The following is a 22,219-nucleotide window of genomic DNA, read 5'->3' on the forward strand; positions in this document are numbered from 1 at the left end:
GAATGGAGCTGTCCTGCAGTTCGCTGTACAGGGTGTGGCGGGCCGCCCTGTGGTACATTGCTCTGAGTTGTCCTACTTGCACATTTGACGTGGCTTGACAGGCCAGGACTCCAGGGAAAGCTTCTCTACGCAATACTTAATTGTCTCACTGTTAATTACAGGTGCATTCAAAACTTTTGCTGAAATCATGCCCCTTGTGGACTTTGCTGGACACTGCAGCCATCCTTGTTTTGATCATGTGGCATTAAAAGGGGTTTTCTGGGATTATTATATTCATGACCTATCCTTAGGATAATAATAAAAGGACGCTCACCGCACTTCTTTCTCCTAATGCAATAATGTGCTTTCCCTGCCGCTCAAAAGGTCCCGGCAAACGCAGACCAACGGTCAGAAAACCCGTTTCAGAAAGCCAAATCTGGAGCCTTTAATAAAATCATCCAACTTTTAGATCATCTTCTGAATAAAATGAGCGGTACAGTAGTAATTCACCCGTAACCTACGCATTTCGGACTCCTTGTTCACGGTATAATACTTAATACATGTACATACTATTTTAAAGCAAAAAGGGTTACACCCATTCACCAGACCGTGCATTTTTGGGATACATAGAGAAAAACGGATCTGGATCTGTCGTTACATATGAGGCATCAAAAAGAATAGATATTGTGGTGTAGCTAAGGGCACTTTCACACTTGCGTTTTTTTTTGCCGGTGCTGAGTTCCGTCCTAGGGGCTCAATGCTGGAAAATAACTGATCAGTTTTATCCATGCATTCTGAATGGAGAGCAATCCGTTCAGGATGCATCAGGATGTCTTCAGTTCAGTCTTTTTGAATGATCAGGCAAAAGATAAAACCGCAGCATGCTACTGTTTTATCTCCGAGCAAAAAAACGGAAGACTTGCCTGAATGCTGGATCAGGCATTTTTTTCCATAGGGATGTATTAGTGTCGGATGCGGCATTCAAAATACCGGAATGCCGGATCCGTCTTTCCGTTCTGCGCATGCGCAGACCGAAAAAAAAGGTGAAAAAAATGAATTCCGGATCCGTTTTGCCGGATGACACCGGAAAGATGGATCCGGCATTTCAATGCATTTTTCTGACTGATCAGGCATTTTTAAGACTCATCAGGATCCTGATCAGTCTTACTAATGCCATCAGTTGGCATACGTTTTGCCGGATCCGGCGGGCAGTTACGGCGACGGAACTGCTTGCCGAATCACTCTGCCGCAAGTGTGAAAGTAGCCTAAGGCACTAACAACGTGAACAGGGGCACGTGGATCTGTCACTACAATAGAGGGGCTCGTAAGGGATCAATTAACGTAAATATTATGGTGTGGCGGAAGCACAACCCGTGTGAACAGGGGCATAAGGATCCAGATCTCGCATTACAATAAAGTAACATATGAGACATCAGATAAAATGGATGTTGTAGTGTGGCTGAAACACCAACAATGTGAACAGGGGCATATGAAAACATAGACAAAAAGACGTTTTAATACAAAAGTAATACATTTATCCTCAGGATAGGTCATCAATATGGGAGTGGCGGGGGTCCGACTCCTGGGACCCCAACAATCAGCTGTTTAGGTGGACTGCAGCCTCCTCGCAGCTCACCAAGCACAGCGCTGTCCATTGTATAGTGCCCGTGCTCGATATCGCAGCTCATCCTCATTCACTTGACTGGGACAGCTGCGCCTGAACCATGTGACCGATGAACGTGACGTCACTGGTCTAGGAAGAGGCCTAAGCACTCGCCGAGCGCTGCAGCCACCTCATACAGCAGATCGGTAGGACTTGGACACCTGCCAATCTCATATTGATGACCTCTTCTGAGGATAAGTCATAATTATGAAAATCCTGGCAAACCCTTTTAATATGCCCAGGATTGATTATGAATCCAGACAGACGTTACGTATAGGTCACTATAACCATATGGGTGACAGAGCGCTATGTGACCCACAGGTAGACGCTAAAATATATTGACCATGTTCCACAACGCTGCTGTGTTATAAGAGGGGTATGGAGGTGCAGACGTAGACGCTGATCTATGACCGAAACAGGAATCAGACACATGTGCCCTGTGTACCTTCTCCTTGTGTGCTGTCTGAAGGCTGCCATATCCAAACCTGCTAAATAAGCACCAGTGGTGGGGCCGAAGTGCCGTTACAAGGCCTCTGTAGCACTATGGATCCTAGAGACAAGATGTAGATGTAAAAAGGAAAATAGTTCGACATCCTGTTGTCTAAAGAAATTAATGTAATCAGTAAAACCGGAATACCTCTTTAACTCCGTAAATGTTTGACCATCTTGAGGATCTAGTGACTTCTTGAGTTGCATAAAGTAAGTTTCCATGTGGTAGTCCTGTCCAGCATGTAACTTTGTAATATCAAAAGAGAAGAACATTTCATGTCTTTAGAGTCCTTCAAGGCTCAGTTCTAGAAGCCCCGCTCTTCTCCACCTATACCTTCAGCCTGGGACATAGAGACCCATGGTCTCAGTACTACTTCTGTGCTGATGACATTCACATTTACCTCTGTGGCCCAGATGTTACCTCCCAGCTATCCAGAAATCCAGCATGTCTTTGTTAATGGTTCCACGCTATCTCTAGACTCACAAGTCCACTTCCTCAGGCTTGACTCAACAAAAATGCTAGTTCATACCCTCATCATCTCTCATCTAGACTACTGCAACATTCTCCTCTGTGGCCTCCCATCTAACCCTCTTACACCCCTCCAATCCATCCTCAACTTTGCTGCCTGGTTACCTCTACCTCTCCCCTTGTTTCTCCTCCACCTCTCCCCTATGCCAATCCCTTTACGAAGTGAACGCAGTTCATAATACTAACAGTAAAACAAGGCCATCTACAATATGCCCCCTTCATACATCTTACCTAATTTCTTGTTGCCTCCCCACACATAATCTGCCATCTCACAAGACCTCCATTTATGCTCTTCTCACACAATCGTCTCCCATACTCTGTTACTCGCCACTCCAGCACATCAGACTCTCCCTGCGACATCCAAACCTATAAAAGCAACCTGAAAACTCCCCTTTTCAGGAAAGCCTGCAATACTCACGGTAATCCTGCTGCCACCACAAATACTATCTGAGCAGCTTCTACCCTCTCCTACGGTCTCCTTACCCCTTCCTATGCAAGGCCTCATGACCAGGGCCTCTCTCTAAAGCAATGATTCTTCATGTTGAACCTTTTGGGCACTGTCTTTTCTAATGCGATGAATGTAGAAAGTTGGACTCACAAGCTCCATTTGAAGTCTTTTGAAGGTGACCAACTTATATCTAAATGGAAGCAGCAATTAAATGATATTTTTGTATAGATATGAGATTCTTCTTGACCGGCTTATTACTTATAATGAAGTCCCATTAAGTAGATGAAATATAATAGTCATTTAATGAATCATGAATTAACAATATGTTTTCCCATCCCCTGGAATATGGACAATTATCATTTTACTTTACATAAAACATTCTCAGGTCTTTGGTCTCATTATGAACAAAAGAAGCTCGCACTTTGCTTCAGTGGTTTTCTGTAGACCAGGTCAGACATCTAGGTATAAAATGTCCACGGTGTAATTCAGTGCTGGGTCCCGGCTGCCATCTTCTCCATACCAGCTGGCACCAGGAGTGCTGATGAGTGTATAAAACCAACCCTTTAATATAAAGGAAAGTGACAGTTCCCATATTGGAGCTCTAAGTTGTCACCTTTGGGCTCCATCCATTGTTGCTAAGGAGAGGCTATAATATATACATAAAAGTCAAAGAACTACGTGGGGGAATTTGTCCTGACTGACATTACTAATAATAACAGAACAGCAGCTCCAAGCAAAAGTTCAATTTTAAATTTTTCCCTGGAGTTATACCATTTTTCTTTATAAAATTTATAAAGGGGGTTCTCTGGTTTCGTAATGTATTATTTTTTTAAATCTGCCCAGAGTACACCAAACACTGCATATCTGTGCCTCATACACCTTTTTTAAACATCAGCACTTTAATTTCCCTGTTCTTAGCATCACTGCATCCTGGCAGGGCGTTTACCTGCAGAACTTCCTGTTTTTCCATCAGCTTCCTGCTGTGTTTTCTATCCAAACCCAGCATGCTTTGCTCTGTAATATTTCACAGGGTTTGCTCCGTTCACAGGGGCAGATCGCTACTGCAGTGTGGCAATCCCCAATAAACTTTACAGAGCAAAGCATGCTGGGTTTGGTAAGAAAACCTCAGGGACTCAGGAAGTTCTGCATGTAAACATCCTGCCAGGATGCAGCGATGCCAAGGACAGAGGAAGAAAAGGGCTAACTTGAAAAACAGGTATATGGGGCAAATGTATACAGTGTTTAGGGTACTTTTGGAAGATAAAAAAAAAAGGATTATTGTGAATAACAACTTTGGCTGCAGCATTGGCTGGTATGTGTCAGTCTTTTAGTAGGCTAGACCTAAATGTATTTCCCCATATCCCCAGCACGTTATCTACCATGTGATACATATAGCACCTATGTACATTATCCAGCCATGATTCTTGCTCAGTTTTGGACTTGGTTTTACAGGAGTGCAGGACATAATCAATATCCTCACCACTTGTAATCATTCGGGGGGTGACGTGCTTAGGGCTGACTCCATTAGAAAAGTGTAAGCTGGGAATGTCAGCTCTATGGGTACGCTGCTCCACATAACTGGAATGTATATTGTGTCCTATATACAGCTTTTTATTAATCATTTACATCTTCACCTTGTCTTCATTACTACGTCATGTGTGTATCCCATCAAGTATAAGCTGTACGCCCCACTATCCCCTTCAGTTCTAGTTACATAGTTAAAGGGCTTCTGTCACCCCCCAAAAGTCATTTTAAATTTTTGGGCTAATTAAAATCCTTATAGTGCGATTATTCAATATATAGGGCTCTTACCTTTTTCTGTGGCTTAGTTTCTTTAAAAACCGCACTTTTATAATATGTTAATTACCCCTCTACCAGCAAGTAGGGCGGTTACTTGCTGGTAGCTGCCGCATCCTCCTTTAAAAAAACTGCAACAATGTCTTGGAAAATGAAGTTCTTCATGATGGACATCCAGAGTTTTCACCCTAACAATGATGTGTATACGCCGCTGCCTCCGACAGAAGAAGAAAAAGTTCAGTCTCCAGAAGCGTCAAAGCTTCTTTACTGTGAGAACTGTGAATCTGTGGAATAGACTTCCTTAGGACAGTGGACAGTTTCAAAAAGGGTTTAGACGAATTCTTAAAAGTAAAAAACATAAATGCTTATGAAAACGTGTAGAAATCTGAGTCTCACTTCCTTCTGGGATTCGCGTCCCCACCGATCCCTTATGTCTTTTTTGCAACCGTATTAACCACCTCCCGACCGCTGTACGCACATATGCGTCCGGGAGGTGGTTGCTTTACTCCTCCTGGACGCATATACGCGTCATCTCGCGAGACGCGAGATTTCCTGTGAACGTGCGCGCACAGGCGCGCGCGCTCACAGGAACGGAAGGTAAGCGAGTGGATCTCCAGCCTGCCAGCGGCGATCGTTCGCTGGCAGGCTGGAGATCCGAATTTTTTAACCCCTAACAGGTATATTAGACGCTGTTTTCATAACAGCGTCTAATATACCTCCTACCTGGTCCTCTGGTGGTCCCTTTTGTTAGGATCGACCACCAGAGGACTCAGGTAGGTCAGTACAGTCCCACCAAACACCACACTACACTACACCCCCCCCCCGTCACTTATTAACCCCTTATAAACCCCTGATCACCCATGATCACCCCATATAAACTCCCTGATCACCCCCCTGTCATTGATCACCGCCCTGTCATTGATCACCCCCCTGTCAGGCTCCGTTCAGACGTCCGTATGATTTTTACGGATCCACGGATACATGGATCGGATCCGCAAAAAGCATACGGACGTCTGAATGGAGCCTTACAGGGGGGTGATCAATGACAGGCGGGTGATCACCCATATACACTCCCTGATCACCCCCTGTCATTGATCACCCCCCTGTCATTGATCACCCCCCCTGTAAGGCTCCATTCAGACGTCCGCATGATTTTTACGGATCCGATCCATGTATCCATGGATCCGTAAAAATCATGCGGACGTCTGAATGGAGCCTTACAGGGGGGGTGATCAGTGACAGGGGGGTGATCACCCTGATCACCCCTGTCATTGATAACCCCCCTGTAAGGCTCCATTCAGACGTCCGCATGCGTTCTGTGGATCCGATCCATGTATCCATGGATCCGTAAAAAATCATGCGGATGTCTGAATGGAGCCTTACAGGGGGGGTGATCAGTGACATGGGGGTGATCACCCTGATTACCCTGATCACCCCCTGTCATTGATAACCCCCCTGTAAGGCTCCATTCAGACGTCCGCATGCGTTCTGTGGATCCGATCCATGTATCCATGGATCCGTAAAAAATCATGCGGATGTCTGAATGGAGCCTTACAGGGGGGGTGATCAGTGACATGGGGGTGATCACCCTGATTACCCTGATCACCCCCTGTCATTGATAACCCCCCTGTAAGGCTCCATTCAGACGTCCGCATGCGTTCTGTGGATCCGATCCATGTATCCATGGATCCGTAAAAAATCATGCGGATGTCTGAATGGAGCCTTACAGGGGGGGTGATCAGTGACAGGGGGGTGATCACCCTGATTACCCTGATCACCCCCTGTCATTGATAACCCCCCTGTAAGGCTCCATTCAGACGTCCGCATGCGTTCTGTGGATCCGATCCATGTATCCATGGATCCGTAAAAAATCATGCGGATGTCTGAATGGAGCCTTACAGGGGGGGTGATCAGTGACAGGGGGGTGATCACCCTGATTACCCTGATCACCCCCTGTCATTGATAACCCCCCTGTAAGGCTCCATTCAGACGTCCGCATGCGTTCTGTGGATCCGATCCATGGATCCGTAAAAAATCATGCGGATGTCTGAATGGAGCCTTACAGGGGGGGTGATCAATGACAGGGGGGTGATCAGGGAGTCTATATGGGTGATCACCCCCCCTGTCATTGATCACCCCCCTGTCATTGATCACCCCCCTGGTAAGGCTCCATTCAGACATTTTTTTTGGCACAAGTTAGCGGAAATTTTTTGTTTGTTTTTGTTTTTGTTTTTTCTTACAAAGTCTCATATTCCACTAACTTGTGTCAAAAAATAAAATCTCACATGGACGCACCATACCCCTCACGGAATCCAAATGCGTAAACATTTTTAGACATTTATATTCCAGACTTCTTCTCACGCTTTAGGGCCCCTAAAAAGCCAGGGCAGTATAAATACCCCACATGTGACCCCATTTCGGAAAGAAGACACCCCAAGGTATTCCGTGAGGGGCATATTGAGTCCATGAAAGATTGAAATTTTTGTCCTAAGTTAGCGGAAAGTGAGACTTTGTGAGAAAAAAACAAAAAAAAATCAATATCCGCTAACTTATGCAAAAAAAATAAAATTCTAGGAACTCGCCATGCCCCTCATTGAATACCTTGGGGTGTCTTCTTTCCAAAGTGGGGTCACATGTGGGGTATTTATACTGCCCTGGCTTTTTAGGGGCCCTAAAGTGTGAGAAGAAGTCTGGGATCCAAATGTCTAAAAATGCCCTCCTAAAAGGAATTTGGGCACCTTTGCGCATCTAGGCTGCAAAAAAGTGTCACACATCTGGTATCGCCGTACTTAGGAGAAGTTGGGGAATGTGTTTTGGGGTGTCATTTTACATATACCCATGCTGGGTGAGAAAAATATCTTGGTCAAATGCCAACTTTGTATAAAAAAATGGGAAAAGTTGTCTTTTGCCAAGACATTTCTCTCACCCAGCATGGGTATATGTAAAATGACACCCCAAATCACATTCCCCAACTTCTCCTGAGTACGGCGATACCAGATGTGTCACACTTTTTTGATGCCAAGGTGGGCAAAGGGGCACATATTCCAAAGTGCACCTTTCGGATTTCACCGGTCATTTTTTACAGATTTTGATTGCAAAGTACTTCTCACACATTTGGGCCCCTAAATTGCCAGGGCAGTATAACTACGCCACAAGTGACCCCATTTTGGAAAGAAGACACCCCAAGGTATTCCGTGAGGGGCACGGCGAGTTCCTAGAATTTTTTATTTTTTGTCGCAAGTTAGTGGAATATGAGACTTTGTAAGGAAAAAAGAGAAAAAAAAGAAAATCATCATTTTCCGCTAACTTGTGACAAAAAATAAAAAATTCTAGGAACTCGCCGTGCCCCTCACGGAATACCTTGGGGTGTCTTCTTTCCAAAATGGGGTCACTTGTGGGGTAGTTATACTGCCCTGGCAATTTAGGGGCCCAAATGTGTGAGAAGTACCTTGCAATCAAAATGTGTAAAAAATGGCCTGCAAAATCTGAAAGGTGCACTTTGGAATATGTGCCCCTTTGCCCACCTTGGCTGCAAAAAAGTGTCACACATCTGGTATCGCCGTACTCAGGAGAAGTTGGGGAATGTGTTTTGGGGTGTCATTTTACATATAACCATGCTGGGTGAGAGAAATATCTTGGCAAAAGACAACTTTTCCCATTTTTTTATACAAAGTTGGCATTTGACCAAGATATTTTTCTCACCCAGCATGGGTATATGTAAAATGACACCCCAAAACACATTCCCCAACTTCTCCTGAGTACGGCGATACCAGATGTGTGACACTTTTTTGCTGCCAAGGTGGGCAAAGGGGCGCATATTCCAAAGTGCACCTTTCGGATTTCACAGGCCATTTTTTACACATTTTGATTGCAAAGTTCTTCTCACACATTTGGGCCCCTAAATTGCCAGGGCAGTATAACTACGCCACAAGTGACCCCATTTTGGAAAGAAGACACCCCAAGGTATTCTGTGAGGGGCATGGTGAGTTCCTAGAATTTTTTGTCGCAAGTTAGTGGAATATGAGACTTTGTAAGAAAAAAAAAAAATATATAAATCATCATCATTTTCCGCTAACTTGTGACAAAAAATAAAAAGTTCTATGAACTCACTATGCCCATCAGCGAATACCTTAGGGTGTCTACTTTCCGAAATGGGGTCATTTGTGGGGGTTTTCTACTGTTTGGGCATTGTAGAACCTCAGGAAACATGACAGGTGCTCAGAAAGTCAGAGCTGTTTCAAAAAGCGGAAATTCACATTTTTGTACCATAGTTTGTAAATGCTATAACTTTTACCCAAACCATTTTTTTTTTTGCCCAAACATTTTTTTTTTATCAAAGACATGTAGAACAATAAATTTGGCGAAAAATTTATATATGGATGTCGTTTTTTTTGCAAAATTTTACAGCTGAAAGTGAAAAATGTCATTTTTTTGCAAAAAAATCGTTACATTTTGATTAATAACAAAAAAAGTAAAAATGCCAGCAGCAATGAAATACCACCAAATGAAAGCTCTATTAGTGAGAAGAAAAGGAGGTAAAATTCATTTGGGTGGTAAGTTGCATGACCGAGCGATAAACGGTGAAAGGAGTGTAGTGCCGAAGTGTAAAAAGTGGCCTGGTCATGAAGGGGGTTTCACCTAGCGGGGCTGAAGTGGTTAAAGGGCTTCTGTCACCCCCCAAAAGTCATTTTTAATTTTTGGGCTAATTAAAATCCTTATAGTGTGATTATTCAATATATAGGGCTCTTACCTTTTTCTGTGGCTTAGTTTCTTTAAAATCCGCACTTTTATAATATGTTAATTACCACTCTACCAGCAAGTAGGGCGGTTACTTGCTGGTAGCCGCCGCATCCTCCTTTAAAAAAAACGTCCCCTCCTCCTGTTGATTGACAGGGCCAGCGAGCGCTCTCCTCCTCCGGCGGGCCCTGTCAGCATTTCAAATCCCGCGCCTTACGTCTCTTCATTCGGCACAGGCGCTCTGAGAGGAGGACGCTCGCTTTCTCAGCACTTCCTCAGTGCGCCTGCGCTGATGACGTCACCTCTAAACCCGAAAGAGAAGACGTCATCGGCACAGGCGCACTGAGGAAGTGCTGAGGAAGTGAGCGTCCTTCTCTCAGTGCACCTGTGCCGAATGAAGACACATAAGGCGCGGGATTTGAAATGCTGACAGGGCCCGCCGGAGGAGGGGAGCGCTCGCTGGCCTGTCAATCAACAGGAGGAGGGGATGTTTTTTTTAAAGGAGGATGCGGCGGCTACCAGCAAGTAACCGCCCTACTTGCTGGTAGAGGGGTAATTAACATATTATAAAAGTGCGGATTTTAAAGAAACTAAGCCACAGAAAAAGGTAAGAGCCCTATATATTGAATAATCACACTATAAGGATTTTAATTAGCCCAAAAATTAAAAATGACTTTTGGGGGGTGACAGAAGTTCTTTAATACGGTTGCAAAAAAGACATAAGGGATCGGTGGGGACGCGAATCCCAGAAGGAAGTGAGACTCAGATTTCTACACGTTTTCATAAGCATTTATGTTTTTTACTTTTAAGAATTCGTCTAAACCCTTTTTGAAACTGTCCACTGTCCTAAGGAAGTCTATTCCACAGATTCACAGTTCTCACAGTAAAGAAGCTTTGACGCTTCTGGAGACTAAACTTTTTCTTCTTCTGTCGGAGGCAGCGGCGTATACACATCATTGTTAGGGTGAAAACTCTGGATGTCCATCATGAAGAACTTCATTTTCCAAGACATTGTTGATCCAAAGTAAACCACAGGTCACGCTACACCCAAATGTAAATCCCCCAAATGTGGGGATGATTGTAGTTAACTTGTACTAGGGTCCGATTTTAGAGAGATGATGTATAGGGTCAGGTATTGTAGAGAGATGATGTATAGGGTCAGGTATTATATAGAGATGATGTATAGGGTCAGGTATTATATAGAGATGATGTATAGGGTCAGGTGTTGTAGAGAGATGATGTATAGGGTCAGGTGTTGTAGAGAGATGATGTATAGGGTCAGGTGTTATAGAGAGATGATATATAGGGTCAGGTATTGTAGAGAGATGATGTATAGGGTCAGGTATTGTAGAGAGATGATGTATAGGGTCAGGTATTGTAGAGAGATGATGTATAGGGTCAGGTATTATGTAGAGATGATGTATAGGGTCAGGTATTATATCGAGATGATGTATAGGATCAGATGATGTATAGGATCAGGTATTGTAGAGAGATGATGTATAGGGTCAGGTATTGTAGAGAGATGATGTATAGGGTCAGGTGTTGTAGAGAGATGATGTATAGGATCAGGTATTATGTAGAGATGATGTATAGGGTCAGGTATTATAGAGGGATGATGTATAGGGTCAGGTGTTGTAGAGAGATGATGTATAGGGTCAGGTGTTGTAGAGAGATGATATATAGGGTCAGGTATTATGTAGAGATGATGTATAGGGTCAGGTATTATAGAGAGATGATGTATAGGGTCAGGTATTATAGACAGATGATGTATAGGGTCATATATTGTAGAGAGATGATGTATAGGATCAGGTGTTGTAGAGAGATGATGTATAGGGTCAGGTATTGTAGAGAGATGATGTATAGGGTCAGGTATTGTAGAGAGATGATGTATAGGATCAGGTATTGTAGAGAGATGATGTATAGGGTCAGGTATTGTAGAGAGATGATGTATAGGGTCATATATTGTAGAGAGATGATGTATAGGGTCAGGTATTGTAGAGAGATGATGTATAGGGTCAGGTGTTGTAGAGAGATGATGTATAGGGTCAGTTGTTATAGAGAGATGATGTATAGGGTCAGGTGATGTAGAGAGATGATGTATAGGATCAGGTGATGTAGAGAGATGATGTATAGGGTCAGGTGTTGTAGAGAGATGATGTATAGGGTCAGGTATTGTAGAGAGATGATGTATAGGGTCAGGTATTGTAGAGAGATGATGTATAGGGTCAGGTACTGTAGAGAGATGATGTATAGGGTCAGGTGTTGTAGAGAGATGATGTATAGGGTCAGGTATTATGTAGAGATGATGTATAGGGTCAGGTATTATAGAGAGATGATGTATAGGATCAGGTATTGTAGAGAGATGATGTATAGGGTCAGATATTATATAGAGATGATGTATAGGGTCAGGTGTTGTAGAGAGATGATGTATAGGGTCAGGTATTATAGAGGGATGATGTATAGGGTCAGGTATTATAGGGAGATGATGTATAGGGTCAGGTATTATAGAGAGATGATGTATAGGGTCAGGTATTGTAGAGAGATGATGTATATGGTCAGGTATTATGTAGAGATGATGTATAGGGTCAGGTATTATAGAGGGATGATGTATAGGGTCAGGTATTATAGAGGGATGATGTATAGGGTCAGGTATTATAGTGTGATGATGTATAGGGTCAGGTATTATGTAGAGATGATGTATAGGTTCAGGTGTTGTAGAGAGATGATGTATAGGGTCAGGTATTATAGAGAGATGATATATAGGGTCATATATTGTAGAGAGATGATATATAGGGTCAGGTATTGTAGAGAGATGATGTATAGGGTCAGGTATTATGTAGAGATGATGTATAGGGTCAGGTATTATAGAGGGATGATGTATAGGGTCAGGTATTATAGGGAGATGATGTATAGGGTCAGGTATTATGTAGAGATGATGTATAGGGTCAGGTATTATAGAGGGATGATGTATAGGGTCAGGTATTATAGACAGATGATGTATAGGATCAGGTATTGTAGAGAGATGATGTATAGGGTCAGATATTATATAGAGATGATGTATAGGGTCAGTTGTAGAGAGATGATGTATAGGGTCAGGTATTGTAGAGAGATGATGTATAGGGTCAGGTATTATAGAGAGATGATATATAGGGTCAGGTGTTGTAGAGAGATGATGTATAGGGTCAGGTATTGTAGAGAGATGATGTATAGGGTCAGGTATTGTAGAGAGATGATGTATAGGGTCAGGTATTGTAGAGAGATAATGTATAGGGTCAGGTATTGTAGAGAGATGATGTATAGGGTCAGGTATTGTAGAGAGATGATGTATAGGGTCAGGTGTTGTAGAGAGATGATGTATAGGGTCAGGTGTTGTAGAGAGATGATATATAGGGTCAGCTATTATGTAGAGATGATGTATAGGGTCAGGTGTTGTAGAGAGATGATGTATAGGGTCAGGTGTTGTAGAGAGATGATGTATAGGGTCAGGTGTTGTAGAGAGATGATATATAGGGTCAGGTATTATGTAGAGATGATGTATAGGGTCAGGTATTATGTAGAGATGATGTATAGGGTCAGGTGTTGTAGAGAGATGATATATAGGGTCAGGTATTATGTAGAGATGATGTATAGGGTCAGGTATTATGTAGAGATGATGTATAGGGTCAGGTGTTATAGAGAGATGATGTATAGGGTCAGGTATTATGTAGAGATGATGTATAGGGTCAGGTATTATGTAGAGATGATGTATAGGGTCAGGTGTTGTAGAGAGATGATGTATAGGGTCAGGTATTATGTAGAGATGATGTATAGGGTCAGGTATTATGTAGAGATGATGTATAGGGTCAGGTGTTATAGAGAGATGATGTATAGGGTCAGGTATTATGTAGAGATGATGTATAGGGTCAGGTATTATGTAGAGATGATGTATAGGGTCAGGTACTGAAGAGAGATGTATAGGGTCAGGTGTTGTAGAGAGATGATGTATAGGGTCAGGTGTTGTAGAGAGATGATGTATAGGGTCAGGTATTATGTAGAGATGATGTATAGGGTCAGGTATTATGTAGAGATGATGTATAGGGTCAGGTATTATGTAGAGATGATGTATAGGGTCAGGTATTATGTAGAGATGATGTATAAGGTCAGGTATTATAGAGAGATGATGTATAGGGTCAGGTATTGTAGAGAGATGATGTATAGGGTCAGGTATTATAGAGAGATGATGTATAGGGTCAGGTGTTGTATAGAGATGATGTATAGGGTCAGGTGTTATAGATAGATGATGTATAGGGTCAGGTGTTGTAGAGAGATGATGTATAGGGTCAGGTATTGTAGAGAGATGATGTATAGGGTCAGGTGTTGTAGAGAGATGATGTATAGGGTCAGGTGTTGTAGAGAGATGATGTATAGGGTCAGGTGTTGTAGAGAGATGATGTATAGGGTCAGGTATTGTAGAGAGATGATGTATAGGGTCAGGTGTTGTATAGAGATGATGTATAGGGTCAGGTGTTGTAGAGAGATGATGTATAGGGTCAGGTGTTGTAGAGAGATGATGTATAGGGTCAGGTATTGTAGAGAGATGATGTATAGGATCAGGTATTGTAGAGAGATGATGTATAGGGTCAGGTGTTGTAGAGAGATGATGTATAGGGTCAGGTATTATGTAGAGATGATGTATAGGGTCAGGTATTATGTAGAGATGATGTATAGGGTCAGGTATTATAGAGAGATGATGTATAGGGTCAGGTGTTCTAGAGAGATGATGTATAGGGTCATATATTGTAGAGAGATGATGTATAGGGTCAGGTATTATGTAGAGATGATGTATAGGTTCAGGTATTATGTAGAGATGATGTATAGGGTCAGGTATTATGTAGAGATGATGTATAAGGTCAGGTATTATAGAGAGATGATGTATAGGGTCAGGTATTGTAGAGAGATGATGTATAGGGTCAGGTATTATAGAGAGATGATGTATAGGGTCAGGTGTTGTATAGAGATGATGTATAGGGTCAGGTATTGTAGAGAGATGATGTATAGGGTCAGGTGTTATAGATAGATGATGTATAGGGTCAGGTGTTGTAGAGAGATGATGTATAGGGTCAGGTGTTGTAGAGAGATGATGTATAGGGTCAGGTGTTGTAGAGAGATGATGTATAGGGTCAGGTGTTGTATAGAGATGATGTATAGGGTCAGGTGTTGTAGAGAGATGATGTATAGGGTCAGGTGTTGTAGAGAGATGATGTATAGGGTCAGGTATTGTAGAGAGATGATGTATAGGATCAGGTATTGTAGAGAGATGATGTATAGGGTCAGGTATTGTAGAGAGATGATGTATAGGGTCAGGTGTTATAGAGAGATGATGTATAGGGTCAGGTATTGTAGAGAGATGATGTATAGGGTCAGGTGTTGTAGAGAGATGATATAGGGTCAGCTATTATGTAGAGATGATGTATAGGGTCAGGTGTTGTATAGAGATGATGTATAGGGTCAGGTGTTGTAGAGAGATGATGTATAGGGTCAGGTGTTGTAGAGAGATTATGTATAGGGTCAGGTATTGTAGAGAGATGATGTATAGGGTCAGGTATTGTAGAGAGATGATGTATAGGGTCAGGTATTATGTAGAGATGATGTATAGGGTCAGGTATTATGTAGAGATGATGTATAGGGTCAGGTATTATAGAGAGATGATGTATAGGGTCAGGTATTATAGAGAGATGATGTATAGGGTCAGGTATTATAGAGAGATGATGTATAGGGTCAGGTATTATAGAGAGATGATGTATAGGGTCAGGTATTATGTAGAGATGATGTATAGGGTCAGGTGTTGTAGAGAGATGATGTATAGGGTCAGGTGTTGTAGAGAGATGATGTATAGGGTCAGGTGTTGTAGAGAGATGATGTATAGGGTCAGGTATTGTAGAGAGATGATGTATAGGGTCAGGTGTTGTATAGAGATGATGTATAGGGTCAGGTGTTGTAGAGAGATGATGTATAGGGTCAGGTGTTGTAGAGAGATGATGTATAGGGTCAGGTATTGTAGAGAGATGATGTATAGGATCAGGTATTGTAGAGAGATGATGTATAGGGTCAGGTGTTGTAGAGAGATGATGTATAGGGTCAGGTATTATGTAGAGATGATGTATAGGGTCAGGTATTATGTAGAGATGATGTATAGGGTCAGGTATTATAGAGAGATGATGTATAGGGTCAGGTGTTCTAGAGAGATGATGTATAGGGTCATATATTGTAGAGAGATGATGTATAGGGTCAGGTATTATGTAGAGATGATGTATAGGTTCAGGTATTATGTAGAGATGATGTATAGGGTCAGGTATTATGTAGAGATGATGTATAAGGTCAGGTATTATAGAGAGATGATGTATAGGGTCAGGTATTGTAGAGAGATGATGTATAGGGTCAGGTATTATAGAGAGATGATGTATAGGGTCAGGTGTTGTATAGAGATGATGTATAGGGTCAGGTATTGTAGAGAGATGATGTATAGGGTCAGGTGTTATAGATAGATGATGTATAGGGTCAGGTGTTGTAGAGAGATGATGTATAGGGTCAGGTGTTGTAGAGAGATGATGTATAGGGTCAGGTGTTGTAGAGAGATGATGTATAGGGTCAGGTGTTGTATAGAGATGATGTATAGGGTCAGGTGTTGTAGAGAGATGATGTATAGGGTCAGGTGTTGTAGAGAGATGATGTATAGGGTCAGGTATTGTAGAGAGATGATGTATAGGATCAGGTATTGTAGAGAGATGATGTATAGGGTCAGGTATTGTAGAGAGATGATGTATAGGGTCAGGTGTTATAGAGAGATGATGTATAGGGTCAGGTATTGTAGAGAGATGATGTATAGGGTCAGGTGTTGTAGAGAGATGATATATAGGGTCAGCTATTATGTAGAGATGATGTATAGGGTCAGGTGTTGTATAGAGATGATGTATAGGGTCAGGTGTTGTAGAGAGATGATGTATAGGGTCAGGTGTTGTAGAGAGATTATGTATAGGGTCAGGTATTGTAGAGAGATGATGTATAGGGTCAGGTATTGTAGAGAGATGATGTATAGGGTCAGGTATTATGTAGAGATGATGTATAGGGTCAGGTATTATAGAGAGATGATGTATAGGGTCAGGTATTATAGAGAGATGATGTATAGGGTCAGGTATTATAGAGAGATGATGTATAGGGTCAGGTATTATAGAGAGATGATGTATAGGGTCAGGTATTATGTAGAGATGATGTATAGGGTCAGGTGTTGTATAGAGATGATGTATAGGGTCAGGTGTTGTAGAGAGATGATGTATAGGGTCAGGTATTATGTAGAGAGATGATGTATAGGGTCAGGTGTTGTAGAGAGATGATGTATAGGGTCAGGTGATGTAGAGAGATGATGTATAGGGTCAGGTATTGTAGAGAGATGATGTATAGGGTCAGGTGTTGTAGAGAGATGATGTATAGGGTCAGGTATTGTAGAGAGATGATGTATAGGGTCAGGTGTTGTAGAGAGATGATGTATAGGGTCAGGTGTTATAGAGAGATGATATATAGGGTCAGGTGTTGTAGAGAGATGATGTATAGGGTCAGGTATTGTAGAGAGATGATGTATAGGGTCAGGTATTGTAGAGAGATGATGTATAGGGTCAGGTATTGTAGAGAGATGATGTATAGGGTCAGGTATTATAGAGAGATGATGTATAGGGTCAGGTGTTGTATAGAGATGATGTATAGGGTCAGGTATTGTAGAGAGATGATGTATAGGGTCAGGTATTGTAGAGAGATGATGTATAGGGTCAGGTGTTGTAGAGAGATGATGTATAGGGTCAGGTGTTGTATAGAGATGATGTATAGGGTCAGGTATTATGTAGAGATGATGTATAGGGTCAGGTATTGTATAGAGATGATGTATAGGGTCAGGTATTGTATAGAGATGACAGTATGGAGTCAGGTGTGAATTACACTTTTTCTTGGTAAGACCACGATCTCCTTCATACATTCAGCTCATTGAATTCTCAGATTTCTCCTCAAACATGGAGAAGAAGTCTGTGAGCGCGGGTATTAACACAAAGCTCTCCGAGTTGCTAAGTAACAGTATATAACTCTAATTATGCAGCAGATACAAAGATCAGGAGCCGTGTGTGAGATATACAGGCCATATACCTGGTGCTAACACGTAGGTGAGGTAATGGGATCACTGAGGCGTGAGGCACTTGGTGTAAAACTACACCAGGACAGATTCCTGAGGACTGGAACCTATAATTATGGAGACCGGTGTGCCCCTATATTCATGGAGCCTTGGAATTCTAGCATGCAGAAACGTATCCCCCCTCCCCCTCCTCATATTATAGACCGCTGGCACTTATCATTGCTTTATATCCACCTGGTGATACGTTAAGACTCCGGTCATTATCTATATAAAGACTGTATATTGGTGGCGGGGAGACATGTCAGATGTATGATCTACGAAGATCTTCTATAGGTAGACACTGGTGTAAGGTGCTGTATACTGTGCTCGGGGGAATGGCCCAGACTGTTATCACATTGGTGTCATCATATGGCGGTATTTATTCAGATCATGAAGCCCTCGGGTTCTGGCAGAATCACATGTGAGGCTTGGTTCACATCTGTGGTGTCATTTGAGCCCAATCCGTAGAATGTTACGCTATATTTTGGAGCAGATATCTCAGAGGCTTCGACTGGAGCCTCCAGTGCAGATGAGTCTAGGAAGACAATTAGGGTCCTTGTGCAGAAAGTTCCTCCAGGGCAGGATGCATCCGCTCTGGTCAAAAGATGCAGCCCCTAAACGGGGAACCCCCTCTATTAACCCATTAAATTCTATTTGTTTTATCTGTGTTTCACATTTTTGCTGAGTTTTCTGTTCTGTCCTTTTTGTAGGATAACAGTCGTAGAGTGGACAATGTCCTCAAGCTGTGGATCATTGAAGCTCGTGACCTCCCCCCCAAGAAGCGCTACTACTGCGAGCTCTGCCTGGATGACATTTTGTACGCCCGCACCACCAGCAAAGCCCGGGGTGAGACCGTTTTCTGGGGGGAGCATTTTGAGTTTAACAACCTGCCAGCTGTCCGGAACCTACGCCTCCACCTGTACAAGGACACAGATAAAAAGAGGCGCAAAGAAAAGAGCAACTATGTGGGCATGGTGAACGTGCCCATCGCCAGCATCAGCGGCCGCCATTTTGTGGAGCAGTGGTACCCAGTCTCCCAGCCCACATCCTACAAGGGGAAGAGCAGCTGTCCCTCCATCCGCCTAAAGTCCCGATACCAAACTATGAGCATTCTCCCCATGGAGCTGTATAAGGAGTTTGCAGAATACGTGACCAACAACTACCGGATGTTGTGCGCTGTGCTGGAGCCAGTGCTGAGCGTGAAGAGCAAAGAGGAGGTGGCCTGTGCGCTGGTACATATATTACAAAGCACGGGGAAGGCTAAGGTATGCACATTTCCACATATGTACATGTACTGGTCGTCTGAGCGTGTGCTGTCCGCATCCGCATTTCCGGAGCGCGCCACCTCTGCTGAAATGGTAGATGCTAGGTTGGAAACACACATATTGGCGGCAAATTGTGTATATTGTGAACAGCAGCTTATTTATGAACTTGTCTCCGGACTCATCCCGCTCGCCTTATTGGAACACTGAGTGCATCTGGAGGTGCCGCGGTCGGATGTCGCGCCCACAGACTGCAAGCAACTGAGACAGCAAAGCGTCCGTGAGTAATAATAAAAGGATCGCATTTGGCGCTAATCCAGTGCGTTTATAGCTCCGTGTCCAGTACTTTCAGTATATGTGGACGGACTATCATCCGCACCTTGATTACAAAACATCTGTAGAAGTGCACGAACTTTGCTGGAGGCGCGACGGTCAGCTATCGCTCTCGTGGACAGCAGTAACTGAGAGAATAATACGGCAGTCAATAGCACTAACCCAGTGTTTCCAACCTAGCATCTACCATTTCAGTATATGTGGATGGATGATGTAGTCGGCACACAGCTCGCTGAAGCACAGGTGTAGCCGTGTTAAAGATACAAGTTTCAAGTCACTTGTAACAACGGGACTCTATCCAGCATATCTGGAAAGGCAGCGCGCTCTGGAGATGCGGATGCGGACAGCATACTCCATTCCGTCCCCATAGAGAATTAATGGGTCCGCACAATTGCGGAACGGATGTGGACCACAATTGCGGACGTGTGAATGGAGTCTTAATAATATATGAATTGTATGGTGATTTTTGTGTAGAAATTTTTTGAATTTATAGAATGTTTTATGAGACTTTTATAGGTATTGAGGGGATGTAATAAAAGTCGCAAATAAATTACTGTGAGCCAGCCAATTTCAATTTGAAAGTGTTTGGTTCTGCATACTGACCGGAAAAGAAAAGAAACGGACACTGAGTATTTTTATCCTATGGCCCTAGCCCACTGAGGAGCCCAAAAGCCACTGCTGTTCAGGCAAAGTGCACTTCCCTTCAGACTCTTTCAGCGCTCCTTAAAGGGAATAAGCAAAAAAATTAGTTGAGAAAAAAATTGCCCAAGGGAGGGAATGATATGTTTTAATTTTTTGTCCCATCCTCCAGGGAAATTTTCTTTCCCAACATGGAGAACCCCTTTAGTGACTGGGCAGAGAGCTCCCGAGCGCTGCAATCATACAGAGTTATCTCTCTCCTCTTTGTATTCCTCTCTATGATCAGTGCAGGGAGGAAACGGGAAGCAGAACCATTGGTGTTGGTGGTGCATGTAGAGGTGAGTGACCCATTGGTGCCCAGGTATGCAGTATTAACCCTTCTGCTGTCCTCCACCATGGATCTTAAAATTAACCCGTTGATGCCCTAGACCAGTGTTTCCCAACCAGTGTGCCTCCAGCTGTTACAAAACTACAACTCCCAGCATTCCAGCACAGCCAAATGCTGTCCGGGCATGCTGGGAGTTGTAGTTTTGCAACAGCTGGAGGCACACTGGTTGGGAAACACTGCCCTAGACCACCAAGGGTTTTTACTTCAACCTTTTTACTACCTTAAATTACCTGTGATATTTTAAGTAACCTTCTCACTGCCCTAGACCACCAGGGATTCGCCCTTCACTATTTTATGCCACCATGGATTCTGACATCCCTTTACTGCCCTTGACCACCATGAATATTTTTTTAGTGTCCTAGACAAGCATGCGTAGTGACATTAACCCCTTTGCCACCCTAGACCACCAGGGATTCTGACATTAGAGGGGTTTTCTATTCTTTATATATTGATGACCTGTCCAGCTTTTGTAGTGGCCGTGCCAGCATACTACAGCTTAGCTCAGCAGTTTTGATATTGATGACCTATCCTTGGTATATAGAAACTGGAAAAACCCTTTAATCCATTTACTGCCCTATACCACCAATGGAGGGGACATTGATCGTGATGCTGGGTTTTACTACACGGGGCAGAAGAAACTGTTATATGTTCTTCCATTCCGACCCATTTTCATGATCCTTGGGCCACTTCCCCTCCAACTTGTGTTCTTGTAAAGTAAGATTTCTTGCCACACAATAGCAAAGGGAAAGGGGAAAGGACCAACCAGCCCCCCCCCTGCATGGTCTATGGCAGGTGTCTGACATGTCTGGAGTGTTCCTTTAAATCATGTTGGTCACCAGCAAAGCACTCTTAGGCCTCTTGCACACAAACATTTTATTTTCCGTTTGCGTTCTGTTTTTTGCGTCATCGGACCACTCATTTCAATGGATCTGCAAAAAAAACGGAAGGTACTCTGTATGCCTTCCGTTTCCGTATTTCCGTTCCATTCAAAGATAGAAAATGTCCTATTATTGTCCGCATAACAGACTATCAGGGGCCAGCTGTTCCGTTCCGCATAAAACAGAATGCACACGGACGTCATCTTTTTTTTTTGCGGATCCGTTTTTTGCGGACCGCCGCAAAATACTGAAAAAGCCATACGATCTTGTGTAAGAGGCCTTATACAAACCGTTATAGGCTCTGTCTAAAGCCACCCACATATTGGTATGCTACAAGGCCCTTGGTATCGTGGATACGAAATACTAAAGTGATGTGTCAGCTTTTACTGGCGGCGTGCGGCCGTGTTTCCTAGATGGTTATACCGAGGCCCTACAAGATTTAGGTGTTTGGGACATCAACAGTATTTTACAGATTTCTTTTTTTTCTAATTTATATATTTTAAAATTTTTACAAAAAAGCTAGTTTTATGACATACGGTACACAATAAACATATAATCAGCATTATAAAATAGTGTGAAGTCGATCCTTTTGTAAAAGGGGTCGTCTGGCCTAGAAGCTGACAACGCAAATGGTCATGACTAGGGATGAGCGAATCGACTTCAGATGAAACATCCGAAGTCGATTCGCATAAAGCTGCGTTCTAATACTGTACGGAGCAGGAGATCACTACAGTATTAGAATGTATTGGCTCCGATGAGCTGAAGTTATTGCTTCCACTTGGAACCAAAACCGAGTTCGGGAAATGTTTATTTATAAAGTACAAATTAATTTATGAAGTTATTGCGCAAAGTCTCACAAAGCAATAACTTCGGCTCATCGGAGCCA

General features: G+C 43.0%; 1 protein-coding gene across 12 annotated transcripts in view; it reads left to right on the top strand.

Annotated features, from left to right (window-relative positions):
- SYNGAP1 (synaptic Ras GTPase activating protein 1) overlaps positions 1-22,219 on the top strand; it is a 198,006-nt gene that overhangs the window by 139,914 nt on the left and 35,873 nt on the right. For all 12 annotated transcript variants that reach the window (XM_044305739.1, XM_044305745.1, XM_044305744.1 and 9 more), the window contains one exon: positions 18,544-19,098. In XM_044305739.1, coding sequence (XP_044161674.1) covers positions 18,544-19,098 — 555 coding nt within the window. The remainder of the gene's footprint in view (positions 1-18,543; positions 19,099-22,219) is intronic.

This window comes from Bufo gargarizans, chromosome 9 (assembly GCF_014858855.1).
Source record: "Bufo gargarizans isolate SCDJY-AF-19 chromosome 9, ASM1485885v1, whole genome shotgun sequence".
Lineage (NCBI taxonomy): Eukaryota > Metazoa > Chordata > Amphibia > Anura > Bufonidae > Bufo > Bufo gargarizans.